Here is a 23,784-nt window from a genome sequence, read left to right on the forward strand (position 1 = left end):
CAGAAAACCAACCCTGCAGAAGCATCACCCAGACTGGCCCAGACACAGAAGGTAAAAAAGGATGGATTCAAAGGAATTGAAAAGAAAGCTGGAAAAGGCCATGTAAAAATGCCAAAGTGACACATATCATAAAACTCTGAGAGCTTTACACAGACACACCTCTGACCCAAAGAGGGCCAGCTGCTCTGGGGCATCAGCATGATGGATAAGGGGGAAAATCCTTTTTGTACATTATCTGTCAGAGTAAAGGAATGATGAAATATGGAACATCCCACTTGACACTGAGTAAAGCTGTGACTTCTCTAACTTTTTGACAATGGAAATGTTGAATCCAGTTGCAAGTATAAAAAGGGGATGAAAATGTTTCTGCAGTCTTTTGGTTCAGATATTGATGCTCTAATCCTGTTTTACAGAATTCTAATTTGGTCTTTGATGAGATTTAGCACACATTACTTATGTATATTTCATATTTCATATTTCATCTCAGTTTCCAGACACACTATTGCCTACCTGGGAACCCAGTTCACAAGGTTTTGATGAGGTATTAGTCAGAATCAGAAAGAACTGATGTTAAAGGAAAGCTTTTGGGAATATCTAACAGTAAGAGGTTAGGATTGATTTTTCTGGTACTGGATAGTTTCTTTTACTTTGATTTCATATCAATGTCTTAATTACATTATAAAAAACAAACCCTTTTTGTTGAAGCAGCTGCTTATCAGCCATGTAAGATTAGATGTGATAACAGAACTATTCTTCCTGCGCTTCTATGAGGCACATAAATAATAATAAATACATAAATAATAGTTCTGTGATCCTGTGCTTCTATGAGGTACATAAATAATAAATGTAATAATATCACCCAAGTGTGGAAGAAAATATTTTAGAGGTTAAAGATAGAGGGCTACTTTTAACCCTCCTCACTCAGTTAGCTCTCTTCCTAAAGGCCATTGTGACCTCCCTCATGTAATGGAAACACATCTCTTTTTTGGATTTTATGAAAAACTATGTGGTAAGCTGTTCTGTTCAGTACTTGCAGTTGATTTTGCTCAGGTTGGAAAAACCTGCTGATGTTTTCCCTTCTTGTCTGTGAATAGTTCTTTGTATGTGTTACTTGTCTGCAACTCTGGTTGTCAAGAAACACAATTACAGTCAAAGTCAGTGATGAGTCTGAACTTTAGCTGTTATTCTTTTAATATCTGCAAAATCACCATCTGATAGCACTTTTATAAGTGGGATTTAGTGTCACCACTTTCCAACTCAAGGAGTTAAATAATTGCAAGAGCTACAAGATGTACTTCTGTATAAGAAACACAACACAACATCTCCTATTTTGAGTTAAATCTGTCATTATGGAAATTCAGTCCCCTGTAATTCCATGTGCAAGAAACAAACCTCATTTTCATTTATGGCTTTGGGATGAACCTATTAGCAAATCTATGCTGTGCATTAGGAGCTGAGAATGCCCCAGGGGAAAGGAATTCTTATTTAATACAAAATGGTGATGCTTGCTCCCAAACCATCTCTTTTAAAGGCAATAAGATGGGAAAACAAGTGAACATAAAATAGCACCAAAGCCCTCTCTTTCTTTATAGTAATTCTTACAGGAATAGTCCTTTGGGACCATATCTTAGGGTGTGTTAGAATGGTCTTTGAGCCCTGCTAATTACTGTAGGGCTGCTGTAATTTGTGTATCACAAAGCCATTAAATTCCCATTTTCTTCCCAGCACATTCAGCATGGCCTGGAATAGGGAAACAGGCTGAAGTGAAGCTGTAACCACTGTAGCAGGTGAGCCTTGAATTTCTGAGTGGCTACTATTTTTAAAGCAAATGCAGTAAGTAATGAAGCACATACAGTAGTATTTCCTTCAATTCTCTAACCTTTTTCCATGGTCATATTTGGTTAAAGCCTCAGTCTTGACTCTGTAACATTTTACATTGTTTTCAAGGAATTAAATGGCTTCATATTGTTTGGGGTCAGAAATGCTTTTCTTTGCAGAAAATTGTTCCAATGAGAAATTTCAGTAAATTTAATCTTCACAAATGCATGACTATTAGTCACTTGATAAAGCACAAGAGCATGTTCCCCAGAGCCAAAATGCTTCTCAACAAGGATAAAAGTCTGACCTGTCTAAATTTAAACATACTGAATGCAGACATATAGATGGTGTGTGTGCTTCTTGTCTCCATGAATATATTATAATGAAGACAAGTGCAGTGTAATTTTGCTTTGCAAATTAAATTCTAGACAACATCTTTCCATTTATGCAGGATATATAGTTTCATATTTATGTGCGTTTACACATGCATTCATACAAACTGAGGTATTTTCGTAGCCCTAAACATAGCCCTAAATATAAAAATTGGAGCTTCAAAAGAAGTGGGATTATTGCACAAAAAATATTTTCTTGTTGGATTTTTCAGTTGTGTCTTGAGCTTTGCTCACCTGCTTTTCCTGACATAGTCTCTGTCTGCCACCATCCACCTTCTTTGAAGGAACAGTCATACACTAAGGAAAACAGACTAACCTTTCCAGAGGCTTCTGCACAGCTTTTCCTGTGGATCACAGTTATGATCCCCCTGATGCCCAAAGCTCAGGGTGTGCACTATCATCCAATCCAGCACCTTTGGCAAAGGCAAAACCCTGAGAACTCCCTGACTCAGGAGCAAGATCCTGCAGGATCTTTCACTTGGCTGAATCAAAACTCTGTAAAATTGTCACTTAAAAGAGAACTCTGGAGGACTCTTGTATAACTTTTAACTTGAAATGAGCTGATTATCAACATTAGATTTTATCAGCTGCTACACTGTCTGCTCCAGGCTTGGATCCCTCCAAGGAATCCAAGCATAAACCCTCTGAACTCTGGTCCATGCTCGCCTTACTGGGATGCAACAGGTAAGCTACATAAAATTAATTAAATTCCTATTATTGTCAAATATTTGGGAGAGGCATTGCACACAGCTTTAACATCACTACAGGTACATCTATATGCCTCTTTTAATTTTTTTTTAATTCATCTTTAAGATGTTCCATAGGATAATTAGGAATTCTTCACCGTTTTAACTTTGAGAAAGTCCTAAGACAGAGCTTCTGTAAAATACATCATATGTAATGAATAGATGACCATGAGGGATTTTATCAGCACTCATTTTGATTAACCTGCATAACTCACTGGTGCCTTTGTCCTTTAGGAGTAGTAAATTGACTCAGTGTCAGGATGATAAATTTTTTATGTTACCACATCATCAGGTAGTCCCTTCATGGACAGTGTACTGAGGGACATTCTGTGCCAGCACGAGCTGTAGACTCCTAAATTAATCAGCTCAAACAAATTTGTTCCAGGTAAAGGTTTATCCAAACCTGTATAAGTATATATGCTTCACATAGCCATATATTTTGGAACTGAATGCACTTGCTATGGCTGCATTTTACCCTCACATGTATCAGTCTATCTGCATCCATTCAAACACTTATGCAGAGGTTACTTAAATATATTTCCAACCCAAACTGTCCAGCTAAAACATCTTTCTGTATTTTTCATGTTTGTTATATCTCCTAAACCAGATGACATGAGCTACTTGAATATACCCTATAGATCAAGGTCTCACTTTCACAGTTGAGCCCCAGCCTTCCTGTCCTGGAAGCTGTCTTTTCACAATGCCAAAATAAAGACCTCGAGTTTTTTATTTCCTCTACTTGCTTCTTCTATTAAGCAAGTAGAAATTATTGTGGAATTAACACACTTTATGGTCCTGACTTTATCTCGGTCCTTTCCCAACACTGCAATTCTTTGATTTCATACTCTTATCTTGCTTTTGGGTTGGCGTTCTTCCCCTGAATGTTTCATATCTCCTATTTCTTTGGCTTACTTCCTTATTATTTCCTAAGTGCTGTTCTTTACCCTCTGCTTCCACAGAATCACAGGATCAGCTAGGTTGGAAAAGCCCTCTGAGCTCCTTGAGTCCATCCCATGGCCCAGCACCACCATGGCACTGAGTGCCTTGTCCAGTCTTTCCTTAAACACCTCCAGGGATGGTGACCACCACCTCCCTGAGCAGCCCATTCCAACGTCTAATCACCTTTTCTATGAAGATATCCCTCCTTATATCCAACATAAACCTCCTCTGGCACAGTTTAAGACTGTGTCCTCATACTGTGGCTGGTTGCCTGGAGCTGGGGAGAATCCCCTTCCTCTCCTGCTGCCCACAGTGCTCTGGATGCAGCTCATGGAATGTGTGGTTTCTGGGCTGCCAGTGCACATTGCTGGGTCATGTGGAGCTTTTCATCAACCAACAACCCCAAGTTCTTCTTATTTTTCTTCTTCTCAGGTCTGCTCTCAGCCCATTCTCCTCCCAGCCTGTGTTTGTGTCAGGGATTGCCCTGACCCAGCTGCAGGACCCTGCACTTGGCCTTGCTGAACTTCATGAGGTCCTTGCAGACCCCCCTCTCCAGCCTGTCCAGGCCCCTCTGATGCCATCCCTCCCTCCAGTGGCACCACACAGCTCAGTGTTGTCACAAAACAAGTGCTGAGGGTGCCCCTGATCCCAGAGTCGATGTCAGTGACAAAGATGTTAAACAGGACCAGTCCCACCACCAGCCCTGAGGAACACACTCATCCTGGTGTCCACTTGGACAGCGAGCCCTTCACTACAACTCTTGGAGTGTGACCAATCAGCCAGCTCCTTATCCACTTCTCTGCAGTTTAGAGACAAGGATATGTGAGCCAGTTGTTCCACTTCTATGATAAATTGATAGCAAATCTCATTTTGTCACTCGCTGAGTAACCTTTCTGCACTCCTGAGAATCTTGACAAGAAGGAACTCAAGAGTTTTGTCAATTTACCAACTGTCCCTTCAGGAACCCTTCTTTCACATAATCCTCAATTTTTGCCTGGTTCAGAAGTATGAAATTGGTCTGTTTACCAAACTCCTAACCAACACTTTTCCCATTCTCTTAAGCATTTTCAATGCAAAGGTTGTCTCTGATTGCCAACTTTAAAACAGAGGAAGACACCCCAGAAAGGCTTTCTGTTTCAGGGAATTGAAACACCCCACCAGTGGCTGTTAAGTGCTCTTAATCCAAATTCAATGAGAGATGGCCTTGCTCACTTTTAATAACAGGTGAACTTCAAACGACCTGATTTTTCTTTGAGTCTATAGAATTAATATGGAGTAACTTGATATTTTACTGCCCGCATGATACCAACTTGCTTTTACAGTATGAGGTAGTTTAGAGTGATTCAGCCTTAATTAAAAGTAGGATATTTAAGCCATTTTTATTAGATGTAAGAATTGATATGAAAACTGCTGGTGAGGTCATCTGAACTGCTGGATGCTCATTGTTATTCTCTGATAAATAATGAGGCTCATTCATATTTGATGAGGACTGGCTCTTTCTGGTTATCTTACTCTTATCACTGATCACAAAATAATTGTAATTATTTTGCAGTACATCTGTATTTGTTCATACTTTTATGTTCACCCTCCCAGTCCAGGTGTTTTGTCAGTTTTCATCATGTCCCACTCAAAACTAATGGGATGGCTCCAGCCCTTCCCCTTCCTGTCCCTGCTAAATTCCTCCTTTCAATTCCTCATTTCAATTCACCAAGCCAGAACTCCTTGATAAGCTCACAATCTTACCTACACAGTCTTGTATCTTCAACAGAATATAGGAATCCTTCTCTGGGTATCACAGTTGATCCTATTATGTTAAGATAAACAGGACTTGGAAAATAACTGGGAACTGGATCCAGCTGAAGTGTATGTTTGGGGTGTGCTTTAGCTATTCATTCCACACTTTTGGACAGTGTTCAAAGGCACATGGCTGCTACTCTGGATGACACTGCCTATCTGTCTGGCTCAGAAGTTTAAGACTCTGGCAAATTTTTTGATAATACAGCTGATTTTACCTGTAGGGCTCTAAATCAAACCTGAACATGATAAGGAGCTGCCTTGGATAAGGGATTTTCTTAAATTCTGCTCAATTTAATCCCACAGGAAAAACTGTGGCAAATCTACTAACATAAACAAGAACTTTAAAAAATGCAAGCTCACAGCCTAAATGGATAGTTGGTAAATGAGCTGATCAGCTACTGAGCAACAGTAAAGAGAACAAGTGGATATTTACTCTAGGATAGGAAATGAATACATAGAGTTGTTTTATTGTCATTCTCTTGCTAACAAGAGGCAGACAGAAAGGCTAGAAAAATAAAGCAGCCCTAGAGTTAGAAGTCTAATTTTTTTAATCTAAATAAGAAACATCATTAAAAGCAACTGAGCAAAAGCAGCTCCCACAAAAAGGCAAGGCCATCAGCAAGAGTTAAGTATATGTAAATGGGATTTACTTCACTGAGAGCAGTGTACTCTCAGCACCTCAGAGGAATCATTGCAATACAATACTGCAAGTGATTATGAAGCAAATATGCATTACCTTAAATAAACCAAAGCAAGAGACAAAGCAAATTATTTTGAAGTGCTTTTACTCTGTAACTTCATTAAAGGAGGTTGTTTATTCTCAGAGGGGAGCTAGAAATTGAATATTGAAATCTAAAATTACAGAAATGTAAATCTGTTTATGGACCAAGGTCAAAGAGAGTTCTATTATGAACAAGGCTATCATCTACACAGTTATAAATATTTTAAAAATAATTTTTAATTTTTGGTATTAATTTCTTTTTGCTTTTATCTAACATCCTCCTCACCACTTTTGCTTATTTTCTCCCCTGCAATATTTTTTTGGGTTTCCAGGACTCCTCACCGAAGAACTGGTATCAAGGTTTTTCCTTATTTTACTTTTCAAAACTCCATTGGAATCAGGAATTAAGAGTCTCATTTTGGAACATAAAAGACCAAGTCAACAGAAGGTCTAAATTGTCCTTGTACTCTAAATATTAATGTGGGATTAACTGATGTGTGCTAACTCCCTATTGCCAGGTCTTACTTAACTGGTAAAAATAACTCTGCTATCTGCATGGAGGGAGTCTGATGGGAAAGATCAAAGGAGAAAAAAGCAGAGGGGAAAAGGAATGGGAGGAAGAAAAGGGAAAACAACAGTGGGTTCTTTACTGAAATAATTCACAATTCAGGACTGTGACATTTTCTTACTTTTTGATCTGTTTTCCTATTTGCAGCAAAGTCACTGATGCCAAAAAGGACCCTTCATATGCTATGCTAGAATCATACCAATCTATAGAGGAAAAAAGCAAACAAGATCAGCTTTATGCTTATTTTCAGAGGTAAACCATACTGAACTACTGAATCTTGGTGGGGGAAAACGGAAATAAAAGTTTCATCAAAAGACATACGGCACATTAAATGTTATGTACACAGTATTTTTGAAGTTGCTGCAACATATTTTTCTCTAACAAAACTGTGAGAACTGTGGGGTGGCTTTCATCCGTCTTTTAGCTTTTAATTGGTTTTATGTCTCTTTCCTTTATACATAACTATGCATACACCCACACAAAGATTCAAACATACATATGCATACATTCATTCCATTTATAAATATTGATTAATATTCTTAATAATGAAAAAAATCAAGCAGAGATCCTACTCCCCATAATAGTTCTGAATTGCAAGTCATCTTTTGGATCGCTCTGAATTGTCTGGTGGTTCTTTGTAAACACAGTAGTAAGTTACAATATTGAAATAATTGTCATGGTGCTTGATATTTACATCAAAACACTTCAATATAGCACAATCACAGAAATTTACTTCTGCACTCACAGGTTGGGAAACTTGAGTTCTGGATTTCTCTAGTACTTCTAACATTGTACTGTATGCAAGTTGCCAAATAATGGTATTTCATTTTAGTACAAATAAAATACTGCTTATTTGTAATTGGCTATCCAAGAGAGAATGAAGAAGAAGATGGAAGCAGAAGCAGCAAGTAGACAAGCAGATGTGGATGTGCACTTGGATACCAGACCTCTGGATAGCAAAGGAGCATACAGTACCCAGCACCCTGAGGATCAACAGCTCAGAAAACACTGCCAGGAAAGCTCTGCACTGACTGGGGCACATCAGATCACAAGATAATGCTCTCACAAAGGGATGCACAGGAGTCCAACTCACTACACCTCCTCCTGCTCAGAGCACCAGCAGAAGAAGCAAGCTGGGCAATCTTCACATTTTCAGTTTTACCGAGTCTTTGGAACAGACCCAAATAATTTCCGTGGTTGAAGCTCATTTTGCCTTTGAGACTGACTGTGAAAAACCCCACCAAACAGAAACACAATGGTGATGGAGCCTGGGAAGCAGCCAACAATGCCAGACTGGAATGATGAACTCAAGCAGTTTGGCCACTGATAATTCCACAACGGATGGGGATGTTCCAGGAACGAGGAGATGCGCAAGGCTCACAATGGCTTATTCAGCATCCACAAACACTGAATAAAGAGACTCCAAAAAAGAAACACACACAACCACAAAAGCCAAGCCAGGAGAAGCACTGATTCGGGGGGTTGTTTTAGAGAGATGAACATGACAACTCAATGGGAATGAAAGGCTGGACCCAGATGGCAGGAGGTAAGAAAAGATCATGGCAATTATGATGCAGCATAGCTGTCAGTGATACAAGGACAGATCACGCCGCTGCTGTCAGGAAAATGGAAGAGGATTTTTCATTGCTGTGGGAAGATCAAGGCATTAAAATTACATACGTACATACGTCAAGAAGTGAAGACCAATTGAAGGACAGATACAGGAACCTTTAAGCAGCTCCTTTTAGGGTTGTGTATATGACTTCAGAATGTCTGATCCAAGAAAGCCTGGCAAGTGTTTAAGACCTTCTATAGTGCTTTGCAAAGAAAAAAAAAAAAAGTTATGTGACTAAGAACACTTTCTGTGACTTCTGATATGTTTGAGGAAGGCCAGTGATGCCACTGGGGAATCTCATGGATGGAATGAAGGGCACAAGTTTGTTCTAATAATCTTCGTACTTGATTGGGCTTAAACAATGAAAGGGTGCTTTTTCAAAACCATGTTTGGAAACAATTTGTTTTGAGCATCTTGGGTCTCACAAATCACTATTGTTTTGAAACCACTCAGGAGAGTGGAATATGTTACAAATTTGCATGCATATGGTCTGTACTTGAGTTAGAGGATAACAAAAGTGTCATGGGGCTAAACTAGTGTCAAAGAAAAAATAAAAAATCACAAAGAGCAGTCATTGCTTCTTTGTGGTTCTAGCATACTCCCAGAGGCTCAAAGGCCAACACAGGAGGAGGAAAAACATATTTTAAAAATGTAAAAAACTCATTGCTTACAATATTACTGCTGCCTGTCTTTATTTCTGCAAAAGGTTGTATGTAAGAAGGTTGAAGTGTTCATAACTGGGTGGTATTAGAGTATATAATCACTGTGCTTCCAATAGGACTTGAAAACAGCATATATATCAAAATTTAAAGTATTTTGCTGGCCTTCCAGAGTTGTTTGCTAAACCTAGTGTGCATTGGAACCTGAGTGAATGAATCCCATTAGTCATCACCATCTTAACAATATGCACTTCATAGAGAGTTGGCTTCTGCACAGAGGAAGGAAATTACCAGTACTAACAAAGGAAAGAAGATTTATAACTAGCAAATATACAAAAGCTCCAAATAATTCTAATATTCACAGCTTGGCAATGACTTTCTAGGCTATGAAATTACTTTTCTTTTGGAGGAATGAAGATTCTACAAGGTTAGTATAAACAAAGGGTAATTGGAAAATCAAATTGCTCTACACAAGTTATTGTAAGGCCTGGAATAATGGTGATAGAATTAAAAAAAAAAAAAAACCCAAAAAAAACCAAAACTTGTTTATGATTCAGTGGACTTTTGTTTTGTACATTATTGCAACCAAAACTTCTCCCTTTCAAGTGCTACATGGGAAACAAATGGCTAAACACAAATCCCAGCTTACCCCTGACACAATGAGCTCTCCTCCCAGGTTCTGAACTTCTGCCTTCACTTTGCTGCAGATATTGAGCTGGTGGCAGTACAGGGCAATGCGCTGCAGGTAGGCCAGCAGATCCTGCTTGCAGGCTGAGTCTGGGCACTGCAGACAACACAAATACTGATTAGATGGAGCTGGGTTCATGTGATTAGAGACAGGTAATCAGATAGTTACAGTGTGTGCGTATGAGGTGGATCTATTCCACTTTGTCTTCACATGAGGTACTAGATAAAACCTGAAAACTCAAATTCTACCTTTCATTTAAATCAAGATTTATGAATTGCAACCTAAAGATGCACTCTACCTTTCTGAAAAATTAGAAACCTCTTTATCAGCATCATGAAAATAATAATTTTAAATTATGCTCCGCAATTATTTATGGAATTGTAATGAACACCCAAAATGTAATGTTTAACTTGAAACTCCAGGTTGCCTGCTGGATATCCAAGTTAACATCCAGAATGGACCAGTTAACGTCCAGATAAACCCAGTTCTGAGTGGTACCACCACTCCAATGCCAACTCCTGTGTGCCTGGCAGCTCCCCTGGCATTTGTGCAGACATCCAGAGGATTAGATCAGGTGTGCTGGATGCTGTGAGGGTTTCACAATCAATAGAACTAGAAAGGGCCCCAGTACAATTTATTCATAGTCTCTGGACTCTTAATAGAAACTGCATCATCCCTCACAATACCAACAGCATAACAAGCAACAGCCTTGTAGTTAATATTCCAAGTCTTGCCCCAGGAGAGCAGACCTCAGTAATTCACTCTGATGAAACAGAGCTAAAAGGGCCCACTGCTAACAGCATGTCTCCAATAAATACTCTTTGGGGCTACCCAGCAAAGTCTGACTGACAATGCTCCTGCATAGCTTGGGGAACAAAGATTCCAAATATGCCTTTTTATCACCTTACAGAGTTAATGCTCAATTAAAAAAATAAATATTATCAGAGCATTTCAAGAAAAACTGATAGAATTAAAGGCACATGAGTCAACAACATCACAGCTCCAACCTTGAGATCACTGCTCTGGCCCCAGCAGCTCATGCTGGCAGGGAATGTGCTCATGGTGAGGTAGTTGGAAATATTGTTGTCTATAACCTCAAATGGAGTCACTTGGCTTGTTTCTTGCCCTTTAAAATTAGTAATAAACAAAGCTAGAGCTTCACTATAGAGTCTCTCCTCCTCAGACAGTTGCCACACCTTTCAGGTATTAATCCCTAAAAGAACTCTTCTCCCTACTGATGCCAATTGAATTTAAAAATATTTACTCAGTTCTTGAAGTCTCTGAACTGAAAGAAGTGAATTTAAAGCAATACTTCTGAAGAGTTGTTGAGGCTTTAAATATAAATACCTTGGAGTGAAAAAAATCTAAGGGCTCTTTCATTGGAACAATAATTAAAAATGCAGCTGTCCACAAGAAGTTTATATTGCTCAAGGGTCCCCAGAGTTCTGTGAAATATCATTAAAGTGCAAGCATTAAAACAAATACTTCATCCTCAAAATAATTTAACTGTTTATTATTAGGGTTACAGTCCTCTGAAATTTAAAATATGACTCAAGTCAAGGCACTCTACAGCATAACAAGGCTCCTTCTGTTTCTTTCTTTAAAATATTCCACCTCTGCAAACACTGCAGACCAGGAATTTCATCAGCTGACAGATGGATTTCTCCTTTCTGGTGTTAAAATGAACAGATGCTACATTTGAAGGACTGGAATGGGTTAACTACAGGAAAAATGCTTGCTGCTGCTGAAGAAGACCTAAACCCAACATTTCTGAGGCTACAGGAAAATGGAAGCTTTGGGGTTTTTTTGCCACTCTGGCCCATATTCCATGGCAAGGTGTTTCACACTATCACACTCTTACTTGAAGCAGAAAATGACATGCTTATTTTGAAGAGAAAGATTAGAGGCAAGGAAGTTATCAGTTCCCACTTCCAGCAATTTTTTTTCTTGATTTCAATGAAATGAAAGAAATTATAGGAAATTTAGAAAGGGAAAAATAGTGTAGTTTAATTTGTCTGAATCCAAAATTAGCTATGTAGGACCTGGATTTGAAATTTGGCTCTTGACTTTTAATACAATGCTTCCTCTTGCTCTCCAGATGAACAGATAAATCTGAAAATATCTATACAGCAAGCTCATCTGTCCAGCTGTGACATGAATTTGGTAAAGGAGTGAGGACACAGACCCCACAACATGCACAACACACTGAGGCAAACCAGAAAATAGGGAGGAGGAGTAAAGAGCCAGATCAAGGGAAAATTGCTGGAAGAATGAGCTGAAAAGAATCCAAAGATTCTTACTTGAAGAAGAAAATGACATTCTTATTTTGAAGAGAAATACTAGAGGCAAGGAAGTAACCTGTTCCTACTTCCAGCAAATTTTCTCTTGATGACAGTGAAATGAAACAAAGTATAGATAATGTTCAAAGGGAAAAAACAGTGAAGTTTAATTTGTCTAAATCTAAAACTAGCTTTGTAAGGCCTGGATTTAAATTTGGCTCTTGGCTTTTAATACATTGCTTCCTCTTGCTCTCCAGATGAACAGATAAATCTGAAAATATCTATACAGCAAGGTCATCTGTCCAGCTGTGACATGAATTTGGTAAAGGAGTGAGGACACAGATCCCCCAACATGCACAACACACTGAGGCAAACCAGAAAATAGGGAGGAGGAGTAAAGAGCCAGATCAAGGGAAAATTGCTGGAAGAATGAGCTGAAAAGAATCTAAACATTCCTAAACACTTAGCAAGGGAAACGGAGCATCCAAATCCCTATTGCTTTTTTTACAGCAAAGCCATTTTGGAGGTGATGATCTCACAAATCTTTTCCAACCTGAAGGAGTCTCTATCTAATTCTATCAGGCCCAGAAGTGAGGCCTTTTTTGAAATTTGGAGAAACTCATTTATGAATTTCCTGCTCTGCAAAATGCTGATGGGTCTAGAAGAACCAAAGGGAAGATCAGGATCCAAGACTCTCAATGGGTAATTTTCTGGTAAAAAAGACTTTTCCTGCAAAAGGCAACTCATCCATAGAGGTTCCATTGTGTTCCAGCTCATTTTGGGGTACCTGATCAGCTACTGCCCGTGCCAGTTTGTCCATCCTGGATCCTGCCTCTGCAATCTTCTTGGCTGCATTAATGACATCAGATGTGTTCTTCAGGGGGCCTTTCCCTCTGTGGAACACAAGACAATTACCCACAATCTCAACAAATCATGAAAAGCAACATTTTTAGTAACCCTGTTTACTGCTCATTTTTAAAATAGTAACACAAATGTCTTCTTAATTTATTACAATTTTGCCTTTTAAGTACTTTATAGTACAGCTTGATTAAGAAATCTTTCTGCTGTATTTCCTCTCCCTCACAAAATGCCTCACTGGCAATTTAGTCTGATGGTGCCTTCAAGCACATGAGCTGTACTTAATAGTATATGCATTTTTAAGTGCTCATTAAGCCAATGTTGATCCTGGAATACACAACTATTTCAAAATTATGTGATTCCCAAGCCAGTGCTAAATGTTCAGCCCATCATGTCTAAGGCAAGAATGTCACATTTTAGAAAACTTTTCTTTTTTGAAGATTTTTTGTTGGGAAATAAAGAGAGGTGAAGCATAATCATTATGCTACAATGCATGTTATACTTAAAACATGTCTACTTAACTTTAGGCCTGATCTGTCACCATATTTTTAAGATAATGTACAAAATTCTGATTTTAGTCATTAAAGCTACCAAAATGTATTAAGACAGAAGGTCTCTACAGACTTCTGTGAGTTTTCATCAGACTCAAAACTTTAAACCTGGTTGTACCAGTAAAATTGCTGCTGCTCCTGAGAAAGTCTCAACTGGAAGTGAGTTCATTTTCCATTTTTTTTAATGTGGAAAATGACAATATGGTCAAACTTTTTTTTTTTTTTGATTGAAGAGAAAGCATTTTTTCTAAGCACAACACTACATTATTTTTGGATTTTTTTAAAATCTACAATGGCAAGCATAACAGGCTGAAACTTATTTTGGTTTTAATCTTCTTTCCAGACTTTCATTACCACTTTAAACAGATGAAATACAAGCATCCCACTTCTGGTGAACCTAAACTGCAGCAAAAGTACTTCTTGGTGACCTCATGTGCTTCTACATTAATTACATGAGCAGCTCTGACTGTCACAAACTCCATGCATTTGAAAAATTATTCTGTTCTAACATTGCTGAGGTTACAGCCCACCAAAAAGGTGTGAAAGGCTTGTTTCTTTTTTAATGGAATATATTAAACAACTTGTTGTTGAATCTGATGCAGATAGAGGTGCACTTCGATTTTTTTTTATTTACTTCAAATGTGTCAGTAATCTTTATCTCAGTCTCAAATTAGTTTTGTTCTTTTGATGCTTGAAAATACAATTATCAAACTGCCAATTTCATGCTCAATGTATCAAAGGTTGTCCAGGAGGTTGCAGAAACTGTGCATAATCTGGGCTGTTGCTTCAAAACATAATTTCTTCCTTCCATGATACAATGACAATGTTTGGGCAGTTTTCACCCTATGTTTTGTTGACAGAAGGATCAGAGACACCAAGACAATACAAATAAAAGTAACACAGAATTCTGTAAAATATCCTCTCCATCCATTTCCACCCCTTGCCACTACCCCAGGTTGCTGCAAGCCCCAACCAACTGAGCTTGAACACTTCCAGGGATGGGGCAACACAAAGAGATGAATAAATGGATGTTTGATTTTAATCTTGAAAAAAAAAAAACAACCAGGAAGTTTTTCATCCTGTTTTGTGTAATCACATTTTGATAAATACCATTTAAACTTTTGAACTCACTTAAAAAATAAACACTGAACAAAATTTAATTTACTACAGTGATCTGGAATTCAAGGAATCTTGTAAACCTTTCTCCCTGGTGTGATTAACAACATGACCATAGTAAGAGACAATAATTCTGTTTACATTGTATCATTAATGGATGGCCTCTGCAATTAGAGAAGAATAAGGCATCAATAGAGAAAAAAAATAAAAGCAAAAAAAAAGAAATCATTACTGACAGACTCCCACAAAGCATTAGATCAAACCAGTTTAATTTCATTTGGGATTTTTTTTTTGAAGGAAGCTCAATGTTTAAATGATATAAATAGCTTTGCCATTATTTTTGATTGACACAAATTGTGCTGAAATGTTGAAGGTTCAGAGAGGCACATGCACTTAGATGGGTGCTAAAGGAAATGTCCCTGGAGTGTCTGTAAGGTCACAGACTAACTTCACAAAATGATCTGCAAATAAAAGAGACTTGCAAATAGCACAAAATCTTCATGTCATTAATCCCACTTGGACAAACACCCAGGGCAGTGTATATGATGAGCATTCATTGGCTTTGCATCCCCAAAACCATAGCAAATCATCTCAAAAGGGTACAAAGCAAGCAGAAAATGTAAGATGTGGCCCATCTGAGCTGCTCAGCTGGGGCTATCTTGTCCTTACCTGGTGAAATCTGTCATTTCCATCATGATCATGCACATCTGCTTGGCCAGCACAATGATGTCATTGCCACTGTCATCCCACTTGGCCACCTCTGCATCCAGCTTGCTCTTCTCTTGGTGGAATATCTCCACCTGCTCAGCAATCTTTGCCTTCTCCTCCTGGGGCAGCTGGGCCATGATAGCCTGGAGAAAATACAGGAGATGGGCATGAAAAAAAGGAAGATACAAAATGGATCTTTCCAGTGGTCCCACCCAACAGCTTGAGTTACTTTTTATGGGAGCTGAAGATACCAAGTAAAATCCTGTAGGCATTTGATTTCTGTCAGGACATGTAAAAGCACATTCACAGCACGTTTATGCCTCTTCTTGCACTTTCAAGATGATAAAATTTCTATTTATGATGTCGTGATTATTCACCAGTTGACAAAGGAGAACTAAATCCCAGTTTTGGGGAAGAATAAAACAAGTGACATTTATGGGAAAAGGCAGCCTGAATTGCTGTGTCACCCCTAGTCTCATCCTCTGTCAGAAACAGAGGATTTCAGATTAACACAACACTAAAATAAGCTATGACACACAAGACAATATATTTGAAGTGCATTGTAACAATTGTATCTTTTAATGATATTTAGTGTTCCAATTTTCTCTTGGAAGAGATGCAAAAAGGCACTGGACAGGTTGGTACTGATCTGCCTCAGCATGAACAAAGCACAAAAAGTTCCTGTTCCCCTCCAAAAACACCCTAAAAATTACAATAATTACTTCTGAAGATCAAATGGACACTTTGAATAATGATTTCCAAGTTAAGCTTTTATTTGGCTCTAGGGGATCTGAAGACCACATTATGCATTTAATGGGGTGTGACACATATTTAAGTGTCATTACATTTTTTTCTTGTTTATGTCACTTTCAATCAGCTGAAGTCTTTTTCTACATATTCTTAAAATGCTCTTGGCTTTTAAAAATTCGTAATTGACCTTTTCCCAAACTGAAATTAAAAAGGGTTATAAACAGTAGATCATAAAATGAGAAATTTGCAAGTTAATCAAATTAAAATTCAAGATGAGTTTTAATTAGGCCTTATCAATGTAACTCAGCAGTTTCAAATGTGAGCATATTAGTCTTTGCACAGAAAAATGCAGTGTAAGTCAAGCTAATAAATAAATATATAAAATGCACACAAAACAACAGAACTGAGGAATTAACTGAAATTAAGAGAATATGATAGGAGTAGTGAAATTTGGGAAGTTTATCTTGCCTGTGGGTTCTTCAAGTGGCTGCTTCACCTGCACACTCTTTAAACTGGTAAACAGTGCTTTAATAATTCTGTTCCAGCTGCTGATGTGCTTTCAAAGCAGCCATATCCTACAGCAAATGCAGCCTGTAAATTCCACTTTTATTGCTACTGAAGACCAACACAAGAATTTCTGCTAAAACACTACCAGCCTTATGGAGTAAGCATATTAAACAAATCCATTACATGGCATGAATAAAAGTATTTTGCATCTTTTCCACAGAAAAGGTTCAGACAAAATTGTATTCTGCTCAGAACTCCAGACTGGGGACTGGGCAGCTTCTGCTTAGCACATTTCCCTTTTAGGTTTTTATGATTTGTTGTTTCCTGTGCCATATTGCAATCTATGTTATTCAGGATCTGTCTTTATGATATATTATGTTTATACAGTGTGTACCTGATCAAAGCAGAAGGATTTAAGCACAGCAGTAATAATAACCACAATAAATGTACTAGAATTTAAGAATCATAAATCCCCAGGTGAACTTGATTCTTAGTAAGAAAAATTACTGCAGTCTTTACTTGGGTTTCAGATCAAGAAAGGATGACATGCTACCCAGTCCTAAATGTAACCAAAAAGATGAGAAAGGCTGTGAAATCTGACAAAATAGTCTGTACTGTATCTCATTTCTGTTATACCTGAGATTTGCTTTAATAGTTAATACTTTGACTATCTCAAACAGGAGTTTATGCCCTTTAAAATATCAAAATCACAAAAGACATTCAACTACATCCAGAACAGTTCTGCCACCAGTCTCACAGTAAGGAATCCAGGTATCTTTTGCCGTAGGGATGTCATGATAAAACTCCCATTTTTCTGATACATGGTTTTCTGATGTGGTTTATTTACCATCTATATTCAATATTCAGGGAAATAATTTTAAGACAAAAAGAAATCTCTGCCCATTTCACTGGATCCATGCCTTGCATTTCTCCCACACCTCTGAGCAAGCTGCTTTCAGATTTCTGTTACTCCACTGTTTCTTTGCAGGGTGTAAAACCTTTGTGTCAAGCCCCCACCCACAGCAGCTGAAAACCTCTGTCCTGGTCCTCTGAGCTTTCACAGCATCTCTGCCTGCTGCTCTTTAGGTTCTCAGCCCTACAAATCCTCTTCCAGACTCCAAGGTAAGAAATCCCCATTTCAGTTATCAATTTTTGCTGATGTTTGAATTTGTGGGGAAGATGCTTCTTATTTAGTCCATAGCTTCACTTCAAGCACAACAGAACAAACCAGACTTGTGTGAAACACCAATGAAAATCATCCAGATAATTCCCAGTTTGCTGCTGGTTCTCTCCTGGAAAAAATGTTAAAATGCTTTTCTTTAAAAAAGCTCTTTTTTCAAATCAAATATATTTCCATGATGCATAAAACTATACTCTGATTATTTTTTTTTAATAATCTGAGCTGAGAAGACTATTCAGTAAAAAGTAAACATTCATCAGAGGGTGGCATAATCCTGAGTGTTAACAGGAATATTCCTGAGTGTTAACAGACTGCACTTCCCCAGCACCTGTGACCCCTGAAGCACTCATCAGCTTAATTTGCAATCCCCATGCACAGGCTGAGGTCGCAAATCACAGTGACTGGAGTTTATCATGATGTAATTACCCTGGTAAAATTACATTGACTCAGTAGCAAATGTCTTCAATTACAATTAAATTACAGGGACTACTCAGTAGCTTAAACAGATCTTCCTGACAGGTTTGCACACTGGGAAACATGACTAATGTAAGATTTCTCTGGATACAGCACATGGTGCACTGATGGGATTTTTTTTTTATTTTTTTTTTAATTTGCTGACTACTCCCACAGTTTCATCACATTCCAAACCTGCAAAGCCTCCTCTTACAGCACTAGCTGGAGCAAGCAGCTGATACTAGGCACCGCAAAAGCCTCACGACCATTCAATAAATGCTACTCAAATAGGCTTGACATGAGAAAAATCTTCAACAGCTCTGTCAGCTTGGTCCCATCCTTTCTCAAACAACCCCGAGGGCTGGGAATCACTTTCTGAGGCAGAGATTTTATTGGTCCCTACTGGGCACACAGGTGGGGTTTGCACTCACCCTCGCGCTCTGGCCAGCAATGAGCTGGTCATCCTCCGTCTGGACGCTCGTCCGGCTGCGCACGTCGTAATCCTCCTGCTCGAAGTCTGAGTCGTCCTCCAGCTCCTCAGGGGTCTGCAGGGACACACAAAAGCCACAGAGAGGAGATGACCAGCTGAAAAAGGACGCAGAGCAAGTCCCCTGCACCGTGAGCTCTTATTTCATTGACTACCAGCCCAGGAAATGCTCCTCTGTTCTCCTCTGAAATGAATTTGTCTGCCCCAGCAGTCAGGGACTGAAATTGAATTGTCTTAAAAATTAAATTGTTTCAACCCTAGTTTTCTTTACAAATGGCATTTGTCATTACCTTGCCACAACTTTTCTTGCTGCAATTTCTCTTAACTCTGTTAACATGATGAATGCAGTTCCAGGAACAAATATCCTTTGGAAACACTAACAACTGGAATGCAGTATTTTAAAATAATGTTATTTCATATATAAATGGTCACTAACACTATTATATTACTGGAAACTACATGTAATCTTCCAAAGAGGAAGTAAATAGCTGGGAAAAAGCAACTGACATCGTAGAAGAAAAAATTATCAAAGCAAATAAAAGATTTCCTATTGAAAGAAATTGTAAATTATGTCAAGTGGTTTTGAAACAAACATGAAATTTTTAATCTGTGTAATCTTGTTAGTTCACACGGTCCTTTTCATATTCAGAGCTTTGGAATTTGACTCATCCCTCTGCTGAGACAATGATGTCTTCAATGCTGATGCTACAAATGATGGGAAGGTTTCTTGGAAGATTGATTAAATCAACTTATGCATTTTCAGGCTTCAGATTGTTTAAAATGTTGGAAGGAGGGAGAAAAAAAATTGATGGATCTGTTCATTTGGGGTTTTTCACCATCTAGCAAAAAGTTTTGAGAAAAAAAAGTCCTTATTTATATTCAGAGAGACAGTCTCCTTAAAATCAGTATTAGTATGATATTTAATATAGAGGGTGCAAAAAAGTGGAATCTTTAGAAAGAAGATTATATTCCATTTCATGGTTGAATAGTATCTGGTAAAATAGCCTAAGTTCTGTGGGTACCAGTCATGACAAAGGTATGAAGAAAAAGAAAAGAAAAGGGAAACCACAGTAACTGCGGAGAAATCCTCACTTTCCTGGACACCCATCACCCCCAGTGACAGCCTGGAAGGCCAAGGCACTACAGGAGAAATCATCCAGGCTGGCATTTGGTGCTTGGAGGCAATGTCAAGTTTCCCAGCAGAGGTGCTAATCACTGCCAGTTGTCATTACAGCTCTGTCTGGGGCTGCTCAGGCACCAGGAACGGCTCCAAACCCTCGAATGTAACACGGAGGAATCTTCTGGCGATATTTCTGTTCCAGCCTGGCTCCCAGCACCAAGTGCACATCCCTGTTTGTAGCTGCACAGTGAAGTGCACAGGATGGGGAGGGTAAAACACAGACATCTTGGTGTGATTCTGAAAGTATGAATTAAATATGGGCTTTGGTGCTGAGCTGGAGGAAGAAATAACCAGGTGTGACACTGTGGCAATGAACCTGCACCTCTGAAGAGAGGCATGCACAGAGAGAGTGTGTCTAACAGGACAGGCAGGAGAAGAAGTTCAGATGAAAAATGAATTTACCTTCTCTCTACAGTCTCAGGTAAAATAGAAGGATTGGTACCCATCCAATGGTCCTGTTTTCCAATCACCTTTAATCTCTTTGTTTTCTCTGCTCAGCCGCCCGAGGGCGGGATGAGACCTTAAAATCTGTCATAAACAAGCAAGGTACAAAGAGGATCCTACAACTCTCTGAGCAAAGAGTGTTCTCTATCACAAGGCTCAGCTTTTTATCTGCCTAGGCTTTGCTGTTCAGAACAAGAACAGGGTGCAGAGCTTCAATAAACCAGCTGGCTCTTCCCCATCCTCCAAGTCCACTCAACGAGTTTCATGGTCATTGTAAAGCCAGTACCCTTTCACACCCCAAATATACTCCTCTTAGTTTCTTCTGTCTCCACTTTTATAAATAAGATTATAAAACATAATGTGCAGTCCTTTCCAAGTCCTTTCATAGTCAAACTTGAAGTAAAGATGCAATATTCAAAATATTACATCTCAACACGGTAATCAGTAAGGACATGAGGCTGCCTCTTAAAAAGAAAAAAAATATTCTGAAAATTCGATGCAAGGACTTATTCTTGAAGAAATATCCAGAAAAAAATGCATTGCTGTTACTGACATTCATGATCTTGAAATCTGTGGCCTTTAAAAGACTGAAATTTAATGGGTATAAATGTTGAACTTGGAGAACATGTAGTGCAAACCAAAAGGGCAAGTAATGCAACTGTTAGCAATATACTACAAGCACAAGACATCTTCCTATTCCCCTCTGTACAAGTGAGATCTAATTCACAGTGATCTTTCAGATTCACTCTTTTCATGTTTTCAAGTGTGGTGAATTTTACACTCTCATTTTCTTCCCCAAACAGCTGCATTTTGCATTAAGGTGAAAAAGTAGGGTTAAGTTTTATCTGTTTTCTGCCATTTTGAGCATTTTCATGCTTTTCACCACTGCACCTTTGCTTTGTCTCAGCTGATCCCCTGGAGATGCAGCCCATATAAAATAAAGTCTCCCTTTTGTTTAGACACAAAGGTACCAAAAAAAAAATTATATTGAATTTGACTTAAAGGACAACTCTTAGCAAGGCCTTCTAATACACCAGAATGACTCTAATTTTTGTGCACAACTAACAGGACCTTGATATTTAAAACCTTGTTTCCAAGACAACAGAGTCTGAGATTCCATTTCTGTGAGCTGGAAGATAGAAAGACTGATTCTGTCTTGCAGACACCTGGATTTATGGTTACACAAACGTAGGAATCACAGATCTGAGGCTGGAGACAGCTTCCAAACAGAGCTGACAGCCACCAGTGGCAGAGGAAGCTCAAGCAATATTCAAAACTAATGGATTTTATGCACTGATTGATTTCAGCAGGAAAATGGACCATTTTCATCATTTTTAATCTGTTTTGTAGCACAAGCCATAAGAGTTCCCAAGATTTTTTTTTTCAAATACAGTATCTCTACTACACACAACAATCATCTAACTCAGAGGAAGTTTTCCAGTGAAGAAGAATCTTTCACAATCCCAGATAAATCACACAATAAATATATGCTTTCCTCTTTTGAGATGCATGCTTTATTTCTAATATGAATGTGGTGACTTCCAACTTCCAGGCATTGGAATATATATATATATATATATATATATATATTTTTTTTTTTTTTTTTTTTAATATCTCTCTGGCTGTTTGATTGAAGAGCTTGCTGTGAACAAAATATCTTCCATCGATGTCATTTTTTTTAATCTTTTGTGACTGCAGTATGAAAATGTGAATTATCCAAGTATAAGGAATAAAATGGCATATATATGCAGATTTATAAATGCTATTTGTTTCATATTTCACCAACTCAAATGTACTTGATGAAGATAGAAACCCCACTTTGCTATGTACTTAAAAATTGTAAGATGCAATTACAAGAATTTCAGCACTGTGAACACCAAGTCAAGCCAACCTTGTAACGAGAGCAAAGACTGGAGAGATGAAAAGATACTCCCCTGTTTTTTACAATGAAAATTCCCTCTAATTCTAGAAGACAAGGAGAAAAAAAAAAAAAAACCCAGACTTTACAAGGTGCTTTTAAATCCAACTCCACACTATTCTGTACGCTTGTTTTGTACCACTGCAAGCAGCACCTGAGTGCCTCAATCAGAGACCCTCTCTCACTGCAGGTCCTCAGTTGTTTGGTGATTTACAGTAAAATCTAACACTTCAAATCCAATCTGAGGAGCAGCAGGCACTCAGCGGAAACACTGGACCCATGACACCCTTTGGAGATAGGATGTTTCAAAAGATGATGGGATTCTGCACCAAATCTGGTTTTACAGGGGACACAAAATGTTGCAGCACTTTGGATTTCACCCCAATGGCTGCCCCAGAGGTGATGGTGGCTAAACCTGACAAGTCTGGAAGAGGAGAAGAGCATTAATACACTCCACAGTCATTTTTGTTGAGGTCTTCTCCCAAGGAGACAAAAAATCCCTTAATTACATAATGGAATAGAAATGGAGTTATTATTAGAATGAAATATCCTGAATTAGAAGGAGCTCACAAGGACCATCAAAGTCCAGCTCCTGGTCCTGCACAGGACATCCCCAAGAGTCACAACTTGTTCCTGAGAGCATTATCCAAATGCTGCCTGAATTCTGTCAGGCTTGGTGTGAGAGACTGAAATGGGCAATGGCTTAAACACAGTTAAAGAAGGACTTGGCCACTATGGCAAAATTGTATACAGAAGCTGTGAGCACCAAAGCCCTGTTCACACGTGCCTCCTGAGGGGAACTGGGCTGTGAGTTCAGCCACCTGATGTTTTCTGCTTAATCTGTATGTCACTCTTCTCTCCCACCCTGTCCCTCCCTCCCTCCCTCCCTCCCTTCCTTCCTTCCTTCCTTCCTTCCTTCCTTCCTTCCTTCCTTCCTTCCTTCCTTCCTTCCTTCCTTCCTTCCTTCCGTCCTCTTTCTTTTTCTTTCTTTCTTTCTTTCTTTCTCTTTCTTTCTTTCTTTCTTTCTTTCTTTCTTTCTTTCTTTCTTTCTTTCTTTCTTTCTTTCTTCTCTCTTTCTTTCTTTCTTTCTTTCTTTCTTTCTTTCTTTCTTTCTTTCTTTCTTTCTTTCTTTCTTTCTTTCTTTCTTTCTTTCTTTCCTTCTTTCCTTCTCTCTCTCTCTCTCTCTCTCTCTCTCTCTCTCTCTCCCTACTGTTAAATAAAATCCAGCTTCAGCATATGGTTTTGTTTGCACCTTAACACAGGCAGATTTTAATAACGCTAACAATTTTAATAACCAGAACTCAACACCTGGTGCAGTGACCACCGCCCTGGGGACCCTAATCCAATGTCCAGCCACCCTCTGGGTGAGGAACCTTTCCCTGATATCCATCCTAAACCTCTCCTGACACA

At 38.6% G+C, this 23,784-nt stretch overlaps 1 protein-coding gene across 2 annotated transcripts in view; it reads right to left on the reverse strand.

Annotated features, from left to right (window-relative positions):
• CTNNA2 (catenin alpha 2) overlaps positions 1–23,784 on the reverse strand; it is a 480,539-nt gene that overhangs the window by 19,246 nt on the left and 437,509 nt on the right. For both annotated transcript variants that reach the window (XM_054293256.1, XM_054293255.1), the window contains exons 14-17: positions 18,777–18,890; positions 15,417–15,598; positions 13,010–13,115; positions 9,905–10,039 (exon numbers count right to left, since the gene is read on the reverse strand). In XM_054293256.1, coding sequence (XP_054149231.1) covers positions 9,905–10,039; positions 13,010–13,115; positions 15,417–15,598; positions 18,777–18,890 — 537 coding nt within the window. The remainder of the gene's footprint in view (positions 1–9,904; positions 10,040–13,009; positions 13,116–15,416; positions 15,599–18,776; positions 18,891–23,784) is intronic.

Source organism: Melozone crissalis, unplaced genomic scaffold (genome assembly GCF_028551555.1).
Source record: "Melozone crissalis strain CALT ecotype California unplaced genomic scaffold, PUWL_Pcris_2 ptg000132l_1, whole genome shotgun sequence".
Classification (NCBI taxonomy): domain Eukaryota; kingdom Metazoa; phylum Chordata; class Aves; order Passeriformes; family Passerellidae; genus Melozone; species Melozone crissalis.